Here is a 19,427-nt window from a genome sequence, read left to right as displayed (position 1 = left end):
CTTCTTTTAAAAATGCATATCATTACATATCATGAGCGGCTGTTTCTCGTAAGTTTCCAAAAAGCTGACATAGGGTACAAAGTCCTCGCCTGGTCGACAGCAACACTATTGATCTATGACTCTTCCACCTGGTCACTGCTGCAGTGTTGGACATTACAACAGACCCAGTACAAGCTGTGACAGCCAAGGGATGTTTGTTGTCTCAGGCAGCAGTAGGTGGTCCTGATGAAAACACATGAGATTTGAATTTCCACAGAGGAATTACTGTACTTAGCTTGCGTATGCGTGTGCACGCCCGTCTGTCTGCTCAGGCGGACTTAGCAACTGCGGGCAAACGCAGGCTGACGCATGAGCCTTTTACCTCGGGGGCCTGGTTGGAACAGGCAGTGAAATGCCAAAGGTTCTGGTTTGTACTGACGCGCGCTACTCTCGCAGTTGTCTGAGAGAAACCACTTCAGAAAGTTAGGACCTCAGAATCTGAATTAGATTGCAGACTGAGTAAAATGCAATAACTGTGTCAGGGTTATGGCAGCTGAAGTCATTTGGATGATATCGAAAGATATTCATGATGTGCAGTTTAAATCCCCTTGAGCCGCTCTGAATCTTTGTTACGTGGGTTTGCTGCCTTTTGAGGGAGCTTCAAAGGGAGAATCTGCCACGCTGTGTAGGAGGAATCCGAGTGATTAATGTTTTCTTCCAGCAGACGGGCTGCCTCTCGCAGACCTGCCACATGTACAGGAAGTGAAACCATGGCAATGGAGCCTTGTGTAATGTGTGACGCCAGTTCTCCCGCAGCTTGCATTAGCTTGTGCCTATTAAATATCACTCCGGGAAGCCTCGGCTAGCCTGCCGTCATTCATTGTACAAAATGTCTCAGCGTCTCATTTCTTCCCCGCTGCTGACCTCGGTCTTTGTTCCAAGGATTATGTTGTTGTTGATGTTCGTGGTCACTCTTTAAGATGAGAGTTTATTCCTTAATTGATTTCAATCAGTGTGTGTAGTCATCATTTCATCAATTAACCCAATTTTGAGATAAGACATGTAATTTTTGGGTGCAAAAAAAACCAAAAGTGATGTGGAAACTCGAAGCCCCCAGCGCACAATATGAGTGGACTTTACATTGAAGTAGGAGACGTCTTTTGTCCAGTTGTTGAACTTTTAAAGTACAAAACATTTGCATATTTATAGATTCTGGTCTTTTCAACGAGGAAGAGAGTAGAAGTAATATTGAGACTTTTGAAAGGTCATGTTTTGTGACAAAGACACATCAGACACACATTATTATTCATAGTATTTTTATGTCTTTAAACACATCCGGAGGCATCTTTAAACACACAACTTTTGGACTGCATGTTCTTGACTTTCAGGAACACGTCTGACCTCCCATAAGTAGCCTCACTGTTCCCTCAGTGGGGCTTTGGCTCGGTGCCGTGGATCAGCCACGCATCAACACACTGTGTGTCCTGTGTTGCCATCGGTAACTGAGGATAATGATCTCTCTCGCAGCTCGAGAGGAAAGCCACCTTGACTGTGAGGCGTGCGTCTGTGTTTGAGCACGGGGCGGTATGCGTGCATCATTAATCACATACCGTGTGTCTGCAGCTTCTTGTTTGTGTGCACATTTCAGTTGTGAAGCAACTAAGAAATGGTTGACTTGATCCTGACACGATTGGCGGTTTGGGATTGTTGTATTAGTATTTTTACCTTTTTGGTTGTCCTTTCCCGCAAGTGAGAGGAACAGCTTGAACGGGATGACGCTGATGATTGATCGCTTTTTTTTTTTTTCCTGCACAATGCTTTATGGGCGCGTTAATTGATCGTTCAGAGTGTTGGACCTGACTAAAATCCAGATAAACAAGCCAGACATAAAGAAATAATGAGAGCAGAGACACACCTTTCGAAGTGGGGAGACAAGATTAACAAGCCTATTTCTTGGAATATGTACAGGTGAGTGAGAGCAGCAGTTCGTCTGTTAATCACGCTGGTGAAAAGTGTTCCTCCGTGTCCACGAAAAGAGATGGACAGATGTTGTTTGCTGGCTATTGAAGGGATGATGACTCACTTTCCCCCAGCTGAATCATTCATAAAGTGCCCTAAATACCAGGGCTAAACCCCCCCCCCCCCTCCTCCTCCAGGTTGTGATCAGCCTTTTAATAAAGAAGTCCGAAGGGCGTCGTTTGAGCAATTTTTTTCATTCCTCGCTTGGGTCAGGTGACTGAACTCGCTCAGCCCTCGGGCCACTGCGACTGCAGAGGGTGTGACCCCCAGCTCACTCCCACCCAGCAACACCATTACCATTAACCGTCACATGAGAAAACTTTCACATGAGCCATGTTACGCGCTCCTCGCTGACTTGAACTCTTGTTTGCTTTACATCTGACTCCCTTCTTCTTTAAATCCAGCTTGATCAGCTGGTAAATTTCTTTTTTTTTTTTTCAGAATCCCAGTCGTAAAGCCAAGTTAAGCTAGTTCAACACTTAAGGGGGCTCCACTATTGTTTCAGGGTAGATTTACCCTTTTGCTCTTAGTTTAAATGTACGTTTTCAGCGCACTGTTAGAAATTAGTCTGAAGAGCTTTCAAGTTCAAACCGTAAAGCCTGGATTTACACTGAAGTGGCAGCTGCCAGTGTAGGTTTAGCAATCCTCTATATAATACTGCTGAGTGTAGTAACTTGAGACCTACAGGAAGGTTTATCCAAATCCATGCATAGGTGACGACAGTGTCATATTAGCATGACAAATCTGGCTCTAATTTAAGAACGAACTTTGACATCCAGAACCAGGTTGATTTTCATACCAGTTTAGAGTAACACACTGATTTGGAGCCTGTCTTTATCAAGTCCTAGGCAACAACAATTAATAAAAAACAAAAAAATCAATATTTAGGTCAGAGAACATCTCTCGACAGTTTTAACAATAGCAGGATAAGGGCCCGTAACTGGGTCGGACGATTTAGGCCCTGTTGAAAGATTAAAAACAAGGCACACTGAAGACAGCAGTGAGCATTTCCAGGTGCCAATCCTCAAATAATTACACAAAGAATCATTGTATGTCGGGGCAAACCATCATGTATTTAAATCCAGACTGTGGTATATCCGCAACCGAGTAAGCAACGTATATCCCGCAGTTCACGATACATCCATGCCCCAAGCTGACTGCAATGGGTTGTGAGTACAAGCCGTTGTTTATTCGTCAGGCTACAGGACACGCTATGCATGCATCCCAGCATGTAAACAAACAGGGTTACGGATATGTTTTTCGTGCCACACGGAATTGTGAAACATAGTCACGAGGAGTTTATACGCGGTTGCAGTCGTCGACGGGGGCTCTGTCACAAGATGTCAATAGATATGTGATGGCAGGTCCAAGGTCGGTCTTCCGTCATAACTTACTGACTTAGTGACATACAATTAATCAGGATTCTTCCAAATTAGTTTTGTACCATTTAACTATTGTGAAAAAAAAAAAACAACAACCCTGAAACAACGACATTTTGAAATTGTCGTACATTTAGGGTTTTTTGTGATTATTGATCAAACATGATACAGACGGCTTAATTACTGCACAAATACCATGCCTGAGCACTAGGAGTGGCATCCTTCCATTGTAAGAAAGATCCACACATCAGCGGGGTCATACGGGACCTCCTCATACCTCTGCCGTGAGAGCACTGGCAAGCTCCAGTTTATTTTCCTCCTGTACCCCTGACCTGGGATTTCCCAGTTATTAACATGCCAAATGTGGCAAACGGCAGGATGCACGTCACACTATTCGGCGCGTGATGTCCTCAGATGACGTCTAGTTGGTGCAAGGCTGAACAGTATGTGACATTTCTGCTTAAATAACTCCGTGGATGAATATACATATTAAAGGTACACGCCGTGAATTTGTTACGCCACCCAACAGCGCCTTCAAATCCCAAAATGTACTACATTGAGTTTCGAAACTGCTGAGAGGAAATCTTACCGGTGCTTTAACGGGAGTGCATCCTTAAAATCTCCTGTGCTCCATCTCAGCATTGGACCAGATTTTTGGCAGGAATCTTGGATTAGCATCAATCAATTTAGTGGAAAGAAAAAAGTGAAGGAAGTACAAGGGCAATGGCAGCTAAGGGGAATATTCTCCGAATGGAGAAAAACCTAAAGGTGCAGATATCTTTTGTGAAATTAGGCAAACTGATCGTTCATTTTTAACCTAAACATCTGCTCACTTATTTCACCTAACCAACAGGTGACAAAAGCAAAACCTGTGACCAGTGCACACATCCATTGAATTGAAACAGAAGTCTATCAGTTGTCCCTAAACAAAACCAGAATCTAGAGACCTGCGCCAGCAGATTTTTTTCAGTTTCAGCTCAACAGCTGTAAGGCTGATTTAGCCTTTGCTGTGGTTTGTAGCGACAAGACAGGAAACTGAGAATTTTTCACCAGCAGTAGCTGAGGTGAAGCTACGTCAAAGGCTGGTGCGGTTTCCTTCAACCCACCACAGGAGCACAAAATGGAGGTCAAATTACAACTATATGCCTCGTTGTTCCCCTCGAGCCTCTTCTAGGTAATTTGTTGTCATGTACACCTACCCCAAAACTGAAGTAGCTGCAGTGAAACATAACGGAGGATTTCGCTAATGCAAAGCTTTGTAATCAGGGACCAGGGGCTAAAGTTCACAGAGACAGACAGGCAGGCCCTGCAGAGTTAAGATCAATTACATCAGTGTTGCATCTGAAAACCTGATCTAATCAGCTTATAAAACGACATGGACTCCGGGGGCTTTTGTTCAATGGGTGGGTCATACCAATCACAGCCTTGGGAACTATACGGGGGCAACTGTCTCCTCTAACAGGCAGAATGGCACCTCATTGTGATGAGAATGAAGGCCTCGGGGGAGAGGTGTACTCCCACTCCTCTGCCTATTCTCTTCACACCAGACCAAAACACCAAAGATACTTAAACTGACCTATTTCTTTTTGGGAAGTAAAGAGTGTAACAGTCCCCGGTCAGACTCCCAGAAAACTCCCAGTTAACTCCCAGTTACATTACAAGTGTTATGTAACACGGTCAGGCACCCTTCTCAGAAAAGCAAAGTTGTGCTGGCACAGGAGACATGGGGAAGTTGGCCAGATGTGTGTTTAAAAAAAACAAAACGCGCTTTATCGTGATGAAACTGTGACAGAATTTGAGCAATGAGATTCAAGAGTATGATAGAGTAATGCATGTTTACTTATCTCATAGTAGACAGTTTAAGATAGATAAGACACACTAGCATTTGTGAAACTAACTCGAGACAGTATTTCTAATTCCCTAACCTTCGCCCTCTCATACTGAACTAAGAGCACAGTAAACATACAACAGTCTAATTAACCATCACTTGCATAATTAAAACTCCTGATACCTCTATCACATCAGGGGGAGAAACAGATTCCACTTGTGACTTGATTTTAAGTGTAAGATGATACTCGCTGATTTGACAGATGGTAAATACTCCAACAATTCTAAGGAGGCGTTTCACCAAACAATGTTTTTCAATTTTTTTTTTTTTTTAATGAAACATCTGGGTGGGCAAGAAATGCCTCAGTGGTTTGAACCTGTTTCCATGAGGGCCACAACCAACAGTTATTTTCAGTTTTGATTAATCCGTCAATTACCTTTCTAAATCACCACTTTGTCCAGTCACTTCCAACCTTTTTTGACGCAAGACCGCCTTAAATTAAGCAACTTTGACAGGCAAACCCCTTATCTACGGTTATGGCCTTAGCGGGGAGTTGTTTAACATTTGAGGGATTTCCCCCCCTTCTAATATTTTTAGAAGAAATCCCTGAACAGTTGAACCTATAACACAGGGAACTGCAACTATTAAAAGGGAATTTCAGGCAAGATAAATACCATTTTGTGTTCAAAAATAAAATTTTTCCCTCTTCTGACGCCTCAGACGTATCTGAGGAGCTCTGGGAAAGTCAGGACTTGGTTTGCTCTATAAAGTGTCTAAACTAGTGAAAAATACCCATGGCAATTTTCTAGTGGTCAACAGGACATTGTCAAACAATCCAAAATCCAAAGATATTCAATTTACCACATTTGAAAAGCTGGAGATGATCCCGTCTGACACTGTATCTGAACAGTATAGCAAGAAAACAGAAAGGGGATATTTTCAAAGAGTGCACAGTAAGCATTGTCAAAAGTGACCATTTCTCCCGGTGTAAGCATCATGCAAAGACTGAAACAAGGAGACAAGGTGCAATGCAAAAAATTTTTTTAATGCAGTAATAAGACTACATAGAGAGCGGCAAACAAATTAGAAGATAGCGTTTTTACATGCGAACATACAATGACTCCGAAGCTGAGTACACAAATAAATAAAATATCATATTTAAATGATCGGTCCCCATCCCCCTTGTAAATTTACAGAATACTGGATTCCACCCACATCTCATCTTGAACGGCGAGTGAAAGATTTGTAGTCAATCTTAGATCCTCTGCAGTAATTAAGGGAAGCTAAACTAAGCTGTTATGAACTCCGTCTCCCACAAGTCAATGCAGCATCGCCAGTGGTACAGACCTGCTGTAATAATAAAAAAGGAGATTATGTGCTTAACTTTAGCCTTTATACGAGCGGGTTCAATGGTGTTCTATGTTACTCTGAAGCATTTTTGGCTTGACTGTAGTTATTGAACACTACACATTAGCTAGATATATCATAACTTATTGGGCTGAGGGGGTTGGATTCAGACACTGATAAGCTGGGGGAAGAGTTCGTTAGCAAACATGTCGTCCCAGGAGCTCTCAGAGCACAGGGGAGAGGACATGTCGCTGAAAGGGGAAGGGGACCCTTCGTATCCGGAGTCGCTGTAGGTGTCCGCCAGGCAGGCTTCCTTATCCAGGCCACTGAGGGCAGGGGAGGAGTCTGCAGAGAAAAAGTCATCCACCTGACTGTGACCATTACAGCTGGGGATGACCACTTCCTCTGGCTCATCTTTGATGCAGACCGTCTCCTCCTCAACCACCACCTCGGTAATGGGGAAGGTGGCCTCGTCTATCTTCTCCTCTGTGTCGCTCTCCGAGTCGTTGCACTGCCCACTGCTCAACTCCTCCACGGGCTTCGTGTAGATGTGGTCAAAGTGGATCAGTTCATTAAGGGCTTCCAGCTTAACTGATGGGGCCCCCAGAGGCGCAGGTGTGGTGGTAGGTACTGGGTCCCCCCCTCCAACGAGCAGCACCTGCGGCTCCTGGCACTCCTGTTCACAAGACTTGAGGAACAGCTCTGGGTCAAGGATGTCCAGAATGCCCAGTAGCAAATCAGACTAAAGAAAAGGGAAAACAGGAGATTAGCCTAATAACCCATGACCTGGCTCTGGTGCTATTATGGAGCTTTCTTGGGGACAGGTTTTAAATCTCAAGCCACAAATCTTTGTCAGCGACTCACCTCATTGTCTGTAGTGTCAGGACCATCTGTATCCATTGAGAAGTCTTCAGATTTAGGGACTGCTGGGCCTGCACCTGCTGCGGAGGCACACGTAGCCTGAGTGCTGCGGACTCAGAAGACCCGATCCCCAAACCTGCTTCATTCCCAGTGGAAAACAGCACCTGAACCTTTTGAGAGAAAGAATGGAAAGAGTGAATTAAGGGCACTCCACTCAAAAAAAAAAAAAAAGACTGCCAAATCCCTGCGAGCCAATCCAGCCTTCTCCCCTTTCAAATCAATCTCACCTTCTCTTTTGAGTCAAGGGTGTCCAACCCAAGTCTCTGTCTCAGTTCCTCATTTTCTGTCAGTAGGCCGCTTGTCTTTTCCCGGAGCACCCTGTTTTCTATGTGAAGTTTCTGGTTCTGCAGGAAGAAAGAAACAGATGTTTGCACTTGAAACTTGCAACTGTTTATCCGGTGATGCATGAAGTGTCTTGGGTGAAAACAAACGAGAACTAGCAATGAAACTGCACCAAGCAGGGAATAAAAAGTGCTTCCTGCAAGACTTAACAGGAATTGTTCTGTATTTACAATGTATGTTACAACGTGAGAAGACGGACTGGTGACGTGGGGACACGGGAAGGAGAGGAGGAACATTGTCCCTTCATGTATTTTTTTTTTTTTTTTGGGGGGGGGCTTGCATTTCCAACTACACTCCTGTCTGTAAAAGGAAAAAAAGGAAAGGAAAAAAAAAAAAAAAAAAAAAAGTTTACCTCCAGCTCCAGCTCCAATACTTGCTGTTCCAGTTCCCCCATTTTGGCCTTTTTCCTGTCTCTGGCTGTTTGAGCTGCGACTCTGTTCTTGAGTTTCCTGGTAGAAAAAAAAAAAAGAAAAAAAAAAAACATGAATAGGTTAAAAAACAGAAGAAAAAGAAAAAGAAAAAAAAACAAAACAGGAATTTAACACATTGCTTCCATGATGCTGACTGAGCCCCCTGACGTGACTCGGGTTTACAGTACTGCGCAATCGCCGGCCATGTTCCTGCCACGCAGGCATTCCAGGATATCAGTGTCCTGCTCAGTAACAGCAGAGCCAGGCGGGTCCAGCCAGGCGGGTCCTGCCAGTCAAGCCGCCCGGATAGCGGTTTGACAGGCTGGGTCAAAGTCCAAACAACTTTTAAGTATTTTAACTGTCTCACGGTCCAACGTTAGACATCTCAGATAACATACTTATGATACTAGGTGATGCAACAGTGGGACAATTGCTTTGTGCTTTCTTTTAAGTGTTCAATTGGATTAGTTTTGTTCTGCTAAGGGATCAATATCTTTGGGCGTGTCCGTACGGTAATTCCTAAAACAATGGCCGGGTTTAAAGCAGGACATAATGGGGATAAGGAATATATATATATTATTTTCTTTGGGTTTTTTTTTTGTAAAACTAACCTGCGAAGTGCTTTCTCCTCCGGACTCAAGTGCGTGAGCCTCTGTCTTTTCCGTACCGGCGGCCCCGCGGAGGTGTTGGAGTCTGAATCCGACGACACCTGGCTGGCCGCTGACGGTAGAACGACGGATATGGGCCGGCTGAAGCCCGTCTGCGAGCCGCTCGAGGAGCCGGTCTGCTTCCCCGATATCAGGAGCACTTTGTGGGCTCCTCCGGTCCCAGCTGCTACCACCACCATTTTGTGATATCGTACCGGCGCTGTCGGAAAAATCAGAAATGACCGGCTTTCCTTATTAAACTCAGTAGAAACCCCGAGGTTCCCCCTTTTCGTCCGATCCCCGGCAATTCTCAACTGTTGAACAAGATGGGTTGCGTCTGCGATCTTTTTCTACTATCGTGGTGACACCCGATAGGCTCCCGACGGCCCTGACGCAATAGATCCGCGGCCTGCGATTGGCCGCCCTGCCGACTCACTTTGCATTTTAGGTTTCACCGTTTGCAAAGAAAAATCACCCCTGGTTCCTTGTAAATGTCATTTTCCGGTAGTTGACTTTCTGTTCCAGGTCAATAATCTGCCCTTCTAGCCACCTTGTTCTCCTCTTTTCTTCTCGTTTCTCCCCTTCTCTGCTCCCCCCTTCGACACGGGGGCCCCTTAAGCCTGACTTGACAGCTTGTTAGAAGTAAACAGGGATTTCAGCGTACACCCGCAAAACCTGTTTTCCAGGGGTTGCGTCAGACTTTACCCACGCAGGACGCGCTCGGTCCGCAGGTCACACATCAGCACACCGTGGACCTGCGGCGCTTCCACTGCGCTGCTAGCGAGGCCAAGCCGAGACGCAGATTTGGAGTTTCCCGGATCCAGCGTTTGCCGGTTCAAAACATGCTTGTTATCGCGTTATAGTTCGATATTTATCTAACTCACACGCAACCGTCGCGTTCTGATATTAATGATGATACCGGACCCTATTTGTCTGATGAGAAAATACTGGACCAAAAAATTCAAAAGGATTGCTGGGAAACACACACACACACACACACACACACACTCACTTGCCAGTTTTTTTAGGTACACTTAGATAAAACTGATGCAGTATAATACAACAGGCCTGCAATAAATCCTCCCTTCATGAGGATTATAATGTTCGGTTTTTATTGCATCTGTTTAAGAGGAAATGATTTATTATAATGGCCATTTTAGAGGCTGTAATTTGTGTTGCTGTTGAAACTGCACTGGGTGACGCTGAGAGGCGTTCCTAATATTTTGTCCATCCAATTGAGCTTGACAAAATATTAGGAACACCCCTCAGCGTCACCCAGTACAGTTTCAACAGCACCACAAATTACATCCTCTAAAATTACCATTACAACAAATCACCATCCTTTTAAACAGATGCCATAAAAACTGAACAATGTTATCCTCATGAGGGGAGGACTTTTTATGTTATACTGCATCAGCGTTATCCAGGTGTGCCTATTAAATTGGCGTGTGAAGATTGATTTAATCACTGTGTGTCATAGTAACCCCCTTCCCTGACCGGGAGAATTTGAAGTTCATTTGAAGCGAAGAACTTGACTTAGAACTTAAAGTGGGTATGACACGGATTTATTTCATCGTCGGAGCAATATGCATTTAAGACAATCACTGGCAAATGTATTTTTGAATCAGTAAGGAAAATATCTGAAAATGATTTGATGTCAGTTTAAGCCGTTTTCTCTACCATACGTGGCCGTTAAAGGAAACAACGGGGGATGACACTTTGGTGTAAAGGTGGTGCGTAAATCACTTTTTCCGCCTGTTAATAATCCTAATATATCCTGCTTGGGTGGGGAACAACAAGTAAACAATGCTGTTTGGCTGTTGCTGTGCCTTAAAACAAAACGCCCACGGATGCTTCCTCTTCAAGTGACCGTGCATAGCAGTTGTACTGCTGTGATAAGCCATTTCCACTCTGCAGAGCTTGGGTCTCTGTCTAAAATACTCCCACACCTCAGAAGATCCTGGTTGAGGCTTTTGTAGCTGCAGCTTGTTTGTCCCCGGGAATCCATGCTTTGACCGGGCGTAGCCAGCTTTGCGTCGCACTGTTGTCTCATCGAGGACGTCGGCTGCGTGGCTGAGTCGCCCCAGCCCTAACAGACTGTCGCTTAACATTCCCCTTTTTATGCTTCTCGAGAACCGCTCATCCAAAAACCTTCACAGCCGACACCGCACACCCCTGCGTCCTCAGCAATACCAGCTCGAAATTTGAGGTCGATAGGGGGAGTGGTTGTCGAGAAAATAGAAGGACAGACAGACCGAAAGACAAACAGAAAGAGTTCCTTCATTTATAATTAGTTTCCATCTATGTACGATATTTAAAACTTCTCTATCCAGCAAAAACAAACAGCACAGATTACTTTATGTTAGTTTTAAAGGCCAAAGGTCACACTGAGGATTTAGATTTTATATCAACTGGACTAAAGGACATTAATGCCACTACACGTCGGGTTTTTTCAGGACAGGACAAAATTCTTGATTTTATTTTATTTTTTTTATGTCAGTTTCCTTGATCAAAGTTACTGTTAGCTGACATGTTTGGGGTATTTTATGCTCCCTGCTCTCTATCTTTTGCAGTATAGTTTCCTCATTCTTACCTTTGAGGAAGTCTAATCAAACACATAAAACAAGCTTTACCACTCTGATGGCTTTTCTCTGAAATGCTCATTTACTATTTCCTTTAAAGGAGTGTTGATGGAGTGTTTCACAGTGTTTTGTCTGTCAAATGATTCCATTCATTTTTCTTCCTCATTAAAGGAGGTTTTGACGCCTTTTCGAAATCAATTTCAGTAGCATTATTAGTATTATATGCATTGTGCATTGGTTTGCAGAATTTGAAAACCAACTGAACTTTAAATTAAAGCTACAGGTTACAGCATCATGGGTGATTCATTTATGCACATATGATCAAAAATTCACATTTTGACTTGTCGCATTGTGATTAAATGACAAATTATGATGAAAGTAAAAGTACAATTTGCTATATTTTTCATACAACAAAATAAGAATTGCTGTAAAATTTACATTACAGTTCAGATTTGAATAACATTGAACTAGATGTGAAGTTGTCCTTAAAAGGTCTGTGAAATGAAACTATAGAAAATGTGTGTGATCCCTAAAGAGAAATACATAACACAAAACAAAAGTACTTCATACGAGAAAAAACAAACGGATGTGGTCACAGCAACAAGAAATATATCAGCAAACCACAATTTTTTTCAACTTTGAACAAAACAAGGGAGGATTTGTTCAGTTTACCACATCTGTTGAATGGGAAACCTCGTAGTGGAAGATAAGAATCGATATAATAGATATATAGTTCACAATCATGACAATTGCTTTCTTTACTACAAGACTGTGTGTAGATCTTAATGCCATCACAAAAAAAAAAAATCCTATCAGATTGCTTTGAACATTTTGTCAGCAAACAGTCATCCATTGTTTCAGATAAAGGTGTGTGTGCCCCCCCCCCCAAAAAAAAGTAAACAGGACTCAGCCAGAAAGTGTTAAGAAGAAACGCATCGAGCAACTTCACAAGTACGCTCTCTGCCTAAAGCTCCTATTTGTGCTCAAACAGGAATTCGCATTTTTGCGGTATCTGGTCACCGTTATAGTTTACAGCTTGTAGCCCTTTAGTCTGTCACCTCAGGAGGAGTAACTACTGCTGCTAGAACACACACCGGCCTGTTTGCGGAGCTTTACCAGCACTGCAGAGTCAACATCTGTGAAAGTAAGAGCAGGGGTAGTATAGTACTGAAGAAGGAAAACAGGATCTCAATACAGGATGTCCTTTATTTTCAGCAATATACCAAATGGGTCAAATCCCTGTGGCCACTTGAATGAGAGTTGACCCTAACTTGCCAAAAGCCTTAAAGTAAATTGGGAAATAGGTCTGCCTTTGAACTTCCCCATGGTAATTTCCTATTTTCAAGTTTCTTTATGTCACTCGAGAGAGCAAACAGGTAAAGATAATTAATATTATACACTACCCTTTGGACATCAGATGAAACACAGTTATTTTTGACTCGGAAAGTCGCTTGGGGATGCCCCGTCATGATGAGACAAGTGTGACATTTGCCATCGGTGAAGTGACCTCTTGTATTCGCGTAGGCCTCGAGTCATGTTAAACCCAGAGTGGGACAAAGGTTTAACAACTCTAGAGAATTCAAAACTTTCTGCAGAACAGCCAGAGGGATTTTTCCTTTTGAGTCATACCTCAGACTTACTACTCCCTGTCCTGTGTACCTGGCCAGCGGGTGTCAGGCATCAATGTGGAAATGTGCAATTAAAAGTCAAATGCTGTACATTTAAAATGCAAATCATGTGCTCAGTCCATTGTAAAATGTCCCACTAGACTCTTACAGAGCTATTAACCTGAAGAACAGAGTGTTGTGACCGCAAACTAATGCTCTGTAAGTGCTTAATTGAAATTCCTTATCACATTATGTGCTTACACAGGTGTAACAACACAGCGTAAGAACAGACAATTAACGTTCTTTGAATACAGCGTGAGACAAGGAGATTCAAGACACACTCACTCAAACTTTTTTAAGGTCTCTGCTGCCTGACTGGTTTAAAAAACTCTAGAGTGCATTTGGAGAATACTTGAGCTAGGCCTTGAACTGCGCAGTGAAAAGGTTTTGCCTTGAAGAGAGCCCTGGAGCTTCTTGAAACTTCTTATTCATTAAAAACAACTGTTCCAGAGAAGAAACAGCTCCAGCCTATGACTACACACACACAGAAACCCAGTAGAATCACTCTTTTTTTGTCATTTGTCCCTTAAATAAGCTACAGCCAGCAGCCGGTTAGCGTAGCTTAGTACAAAGGTAGCTCTTACCAATGGTAACAAGATCTGCCGACCAGAACCTCTAAAGGTCGCTATTAAAGATGTTATATCTTGTTTGTTTAATCCAGAGCCAAGAAGTGGACTGGCACGTAACCCCCATAAAATGGCAAATTTGTTGTTTTCACATTCGGTAACTGAATGGCTTAAACAACAGCATCAGGCTAGCTGATTCCCCCTGTTTCCAGTCTTTATGCTAAGCTAAGCTAACCGGCTGCTAGCTGCAGCCTCATATTTCACGCGTACGAAAGTGGTATGGATCTTCTCATCTAACTTACCACCGGGAAGCAAAAGTTTCCCAGAATGCCAAACTGTTGCTTTAAGTATGTGCTAGATCTTTAAATTTGATTGAATTGTTGTATTTTCAGATGAAATCCAAGGGTCAAAACGCTGGAATATGTGTTTTAGAAGCAAAGTGTTGCCTGAACCCTTATTCCTTCTCCCTTACAGGTTCTAATATCAGTAGTTTGAGATTGATTCAACAAGTTTTAGGCAAACACAGTTCTATCTATGTGACTTTGAGGGTCGTAAAAGTTTCAGCACAGCTAATCGGCTTAATGAAAGCCCCGCTGGTATGAATAACAAAGTTGAGCATTTGCATCTGGCTTCAGAGCGACCTCAAGCTGGTCTATTATCGTCGGTGGAGGGAAAGGTAGAATAACTGCTATTTTAAGGCCTCAACCCACCATCCCTGGAGTCAGCAGACCAAGGCAGGATCTAAAGACGGATCATGCATATTGTATCATATTAGCATAAGCGGGAAGGCACCATTAAAGCGAGACTATGTAACTTTCGAAAGAAGAAATAACATAGTCTTCATCTCACAAATGAAGAGTGGAGTTCAGAAGCAATGGACTGCGCCCTTCCTCAGTTCGGTATATTCGGGGGTTCTTGTATGAACAGTATCCTACGGTGGCTAGTGTTAGCTAATGTTAGATATACAACCTTTAACTGGATATTGCCAAGTAACAGTTATTACTGTGTCAGTTCACCAGTTATAAGACTCATCTATACTGCTACTATTATCGCACTGTGTTTCGGCATTTACTGCTATTGCAAAATGGCCACTGTATAGCAAGAGTTACGTACGTCAAGTTTCCATCCAAATGTAGCACAGAATTTGGGAGCATTTCCTGAAAATCAGCAGAACAGAAAATGTTAATTAACGCTCGTTTCCATCCCCCTGCTGTTACGCCGACACTAGGAGTCGAGATAAACTGTTGATAGCGGTTCGGTGTCACTTAAACACTGCAGGAGAGGAGGTTGCGACACGGTATAATTAAGAGTGTCGGTCAAACTTTAAATGACGGAAAACCTGATGGAAATTTTTTTGTTTGGTTCATGTCTTAATCTGAGGAACATTACAGTCTTCATCTGGTGGTCTTCTCTCCAGCGGGGTTGAAGCTTCAATGGACGTTTAAATCGCACGATTCACGTTTTTTTTCTTCTACTTTTTATCTTTTCTTTAACTAAATTTCCACCGTTTCCACTCAGCTTTTTTTATGTGCAATTTGGAAACGTGCATAAACACTGGTGGACGGAAACACATTTATTGTCTCACTTTGATTATGTATGTGAATTTCTTGATATTCATATCAGCGGTCTCCCCCATTCTTTAAGACATTTCTCAGAAAAATTCCTGTATTGGCAAGATGTAGAAATAAGTAGAAACAAACAAGAAGTAGAAACCAGTGGCAGATGTGTTTACATTTACAAGCGTTAACACAAGACTGACTAACATACTGTATTTACAGTGTCATCCTTAATCATTGGTCACACATCCTGGATTCAGATAATCTTCCTTGGAGGCTCTGAGAAGGACCGTGTGCAAAGCTAAATCTATGTATGGTCTGCCCCAGCTGCTAGACTGGGCTCAACCAGTACTTAGACCCACGTGCACACGCACATGCACACTCACACACACACACACACACACACACACACACACACACACACACACACACACACACACACACACAGAGGCAAATACAGATACATTCACTAATGCCCCTCCCTTACTTAGAGCTCCCTCGAGCTCTAAGTAAGTTGGAGCCTGTGATTAAGGTGGGTGGATCCTCGAAACCACAATTCAAAATGGACGAATCCCAAAGAACATCAAAAAACATCTCAGGGCGTGTAAATCGCATTTATTTCTTCCAGATGGTGACATAGCTGTGATTTAAGATTTAACCAGGCCTTCCAACTGCACCCTGTGGTATTCAGACTGCTGTGCTGAATGAGGGCGTACTTACTCTTCTGTCTAAGTACATTGTGGTATGTCGTCTGTCTGCAACTTTTATGTTTGTCTCATTGCCCTTTTCTTGGCAAAGTCTCCTTTGAAACAGCAATCTTAATGGGACAAGCCTGGTTTAAATTAATACTATTGAATTAATACATTTCAGTTTCAAGCTATGCCAGTAATTTCCATTCTGCCTGCAACAAATAATGATACTTCAGTGTGTTTTGGGGTAAGGTGCACAACGCGATAAAAGCTTAATGAACAGCTTACTGTGAGTATCATGCTCACGTGTCGAAACAACCCTCCAATAAGGACACTTGATATAGTCGATCAATCTCTTCAACTCTGAATGACATGACTGGCTGGTCTTAAACATTTTCCCAATATTTCACTGCTAACAGCTTCATAAAAGCAGCTTGTAAAAACCTGCAACTAAATGTTATTTGATTGGCGCGTTTCATGTATTTTATGTTTTTCCGTAGAAGAATAAGCGAGGGTGAGCCACCGCACCTTTTCAGCGGCAGACAGATTATTTACCCATAAAACAATTTTATCCGGATTCGATCTTTATCTGTGAAGATTCAGTTTCGGGACTCATGTGGATGGAGTCCTGACAGTCAGTGTCTGATGGCTTGAAAGCAGTCTAATGAAACACATTTGCATATTGGCATGAATATTGGCTATTGGCAGCCTTGCCTGGTGTAAATATCATCAGTCACATCCTACACTGCACTCCATAGCACTCTCCCTTAATTATAACCTTTATTAAAAACAATATAATAAGATTACCGCACTTCTCAGCTCCAGCACTCACGATTTAATTATGAACCATATAGCAGTGCACGTTTAATTAGAGGGCTGCTGTCAACCTACCGTGGCTTACGTTGTTGTTTTTTCTTGGAGAGGCCCTGGTTTCTACAGTGCAGGCACGGCATGCAGGGTAAACAGTAACACCCGTGTGTGCTCCCCAGGGCGGGCACGGGTGTAAACGGTGGTGTTGTAGAGCAAAGTCGGGCCGGACAATGGCGGTGAGTGGGGTCACACCCTGGGATGACAGCCAGCTGCAGGGGGCGGTGGGTCGATGTGTTTGCCTATACCTCCCCCCCGTCGCACGTCTCGCTCCCTACCCACGATCCACTGGGGTGTTTGTTCGGCCTTGATCCTTCCCATACCCTCATCTCTGTCTCCTACTCTGTCTCTTATTTTTCTCTCAGTGCATTTTTTTTCTTTTTTTGCCATTTCTCCATTGCTATATCTATATCTAACTAATTTCTGTATTTTTTCTTTAGTCCTCCTTTTTTCAGCACTATCATAAATGTTAGAAAAATGTCAAGTTGTCATTTGTACTTTGTCATTTCCACTTTGCCTCTCAGTACTGTGTAGGAGTAAGAGCCTTTTGCAGCCCCGCAAAAGCAGCACTGTCGAGTTGCTTCAGTGTCATTCCATCTTAACAGTAACTTCATTCTGAATTCTCTGCACCAGTTAGTCGACGACCAGTTGGCTCTTTATCTGAGTGTGTGCGAGTGCGTGTACGTGTGTGCAAGCCAATCTAGATATGCTATACGTCATTTCCATATACATTAATTTGTGTTAGCGGGCAGTGGAAAAGATTAGAGAGACACCAACGGTTCTCGATAGCACAGAGATGTCCCTGCTCTTGGATTAAAGAAATTCTCTTTGTCTTTGATGCTTCACAAATTTTTAATTAATCCATTCATTATACAGTTTCTGCGGCAAATGACTCATCTACCATTAATTAAGAGACATCATAGGAAACAAAAACAATCAAGACAAATACATCTTCCAGTATAAATTGACCTAAATCCAACCAGTGGAACAGTGCTTGTTGTCTGTCCTCTCCATAATTGTCTTAGGGTCTCCACAAGCACTTTGTCCGCCCAGATAAGCCGTGCTTTGTTAGTACAGAGAGCTGACATGGCGCTCTTTTTGTTTGATGGGCCACATTTACTCTGCTCTCACTGTACTGGCAGACTAACAACAACAACAACACTAGTTGCCAGCAGCAACGACACTGTAATGTTCAGATACAGAGGGGCAAGAGGATGCAGGAGCCTCGTAACAACCTGTTGATGCTGTTGTCTTCTTTTGACTGTAGGGTCTTAATATATGTAGATGACGTGTGTTATTGCAGTTGCTACATAGTTTGTCTGACATTTTATCTGCAGAGCGTATGTGTATTTGAAATTTGCCCGAACAAGACAGAGCAAGGGATGAATGGGCCCAGTCTAAACACATATACACCAATAGGACTGACTGACATCCACATTACTTTAAGAAAGCACATCTGAATCAGATTCTAAATCTACTAGTTAATACAAGACGAAAAATCTCAAATCACTCTGACTTTATGTGCCAACTTCCGTAAGTCGTCTCACTTGCAAAGAAGAGGCATAGCAAAGCGATTATATATATAAAATATATGATGAGGAGGATGACAGGAAATAGATTGCATATCAGCAAAAACACAGGAAATGATTATACGTGTGCATCGTGGCTCCACTATGATGCAACTCTGATCTGATGCAAGACAGAGGCAAGGTGGAAGATGTGGTGTAATTCCTGTTAATCTTCTGTTCATCACAAACTGCATCTTTCGTCATGACTGTCACTTCCTCTTCCTTTAGTCTGTGTCAAGCTCAGACATGTGTGGTGCAAACATCCCACAACAAGACTGCTGTGAGGTATGATATTACCCTACGCTCGGGCCATGATTTTGCCTCCTGCAAATCTGGCATGAACTGCCCACGCAGAAGTCGTGTGTCTTACTGCCCTCTGGTGTTTGTAACAGCCCAGTACACATAAAAAACAAAAAAACAAAAACCCTCCTTGAGTTGAGCAGTTTTTTTTAAGGGATTGAAAAAAGGTTTCCACTGAGAACAGTAATGTCCCTCCGCTGTAATCTACACTCTTTGTTTGTCAAGGGGTTTTCATAACACAATGCACACAATGGTGCAGCTTAAAATCTTGACTGTCCAATGGTTCATATGGGTAAAGAGATGTTCATAGTCACGAAAGCACAATTTCTACTACAAATGCTAGAAAACTGCATGACAGAAACATATAATGGTTGGTGTGTCTCATTCAAGCTGGTGAAAGTCATGAAATCCTTGCATGACCAAAAGCTCCTTTCTGCCTCATGGTGGAGAGCTGAAGAATATCTTGTCCACATCCAGCAAGTTAAGCTGCTTTTATCCCAGATCTGCATGCGTTATTACAGTTTGACGTAGAAACAGGGCGTTTATTCACTAAAATTCACACGACCGAATGTGACTTTCCCCTTGAGCCGTTAAAACTGGGATCAGTATCTCCTAAAAGAAAGATGGTGCACCGCCTCTCACAGATATTTTACCTGAGCTGGGTCTATTTGTACTTCCAGGACTAAAACAGTTAAGAGATTCACTTTTGCAGTAAATTCACCAAAACTCCAGAAAGTACAGCCGACCGGGCTGTCGTAAC

At 42.9% G+C, this 19,427-nt stretch overlaps 1 protein-coding gene across 1 annotated transcript; it reads right to left on the bottom strand.

Annotated features, from left to right (window-relative positions):
* Positions 1 to 6,229: 6,229 nt before the first annotated feature.
* Positions 6,230 to 9,551, bottom strand: xbp1 (X-box binding protein 1). The gene is given in 6 exon segments (XM_040156432.1): positions 6,230 to 7,294; positions 7,417 to 7,524; positions 7,527 to 7,583; positions 7,701 to 7,817; positions 8,168 to 8,264; positions 8,837 to 9,551. Coding segments are annotated over 6 exon segments (1,191 nt in total). The 5' UTR covers positions 9,073 to 9,551; the 3' UTR covers positions 6,230 to 6,718.
* Positions 9,552 to 19,427: the final 9,876 nt, after the last annotated feature.

This window comes from Xiphias gladius, chromosome 19 (assembly GCF_016859285.1).
Source record: "Xiphias gladius isolate SHS-SW01 ecotype Sanya breed wild chromosome 19, ASM1685928v1, whole genome shotgun sequence".
NCBI lineage: Eukaryota > Metazoa > Chordata > Actinopteri > Istiophoriformes > Xiphiidae > Xiphias > Xiphias gladius.
This window is presented reverse-complemented; position numbering and strand designations above follow the sequence as displayed.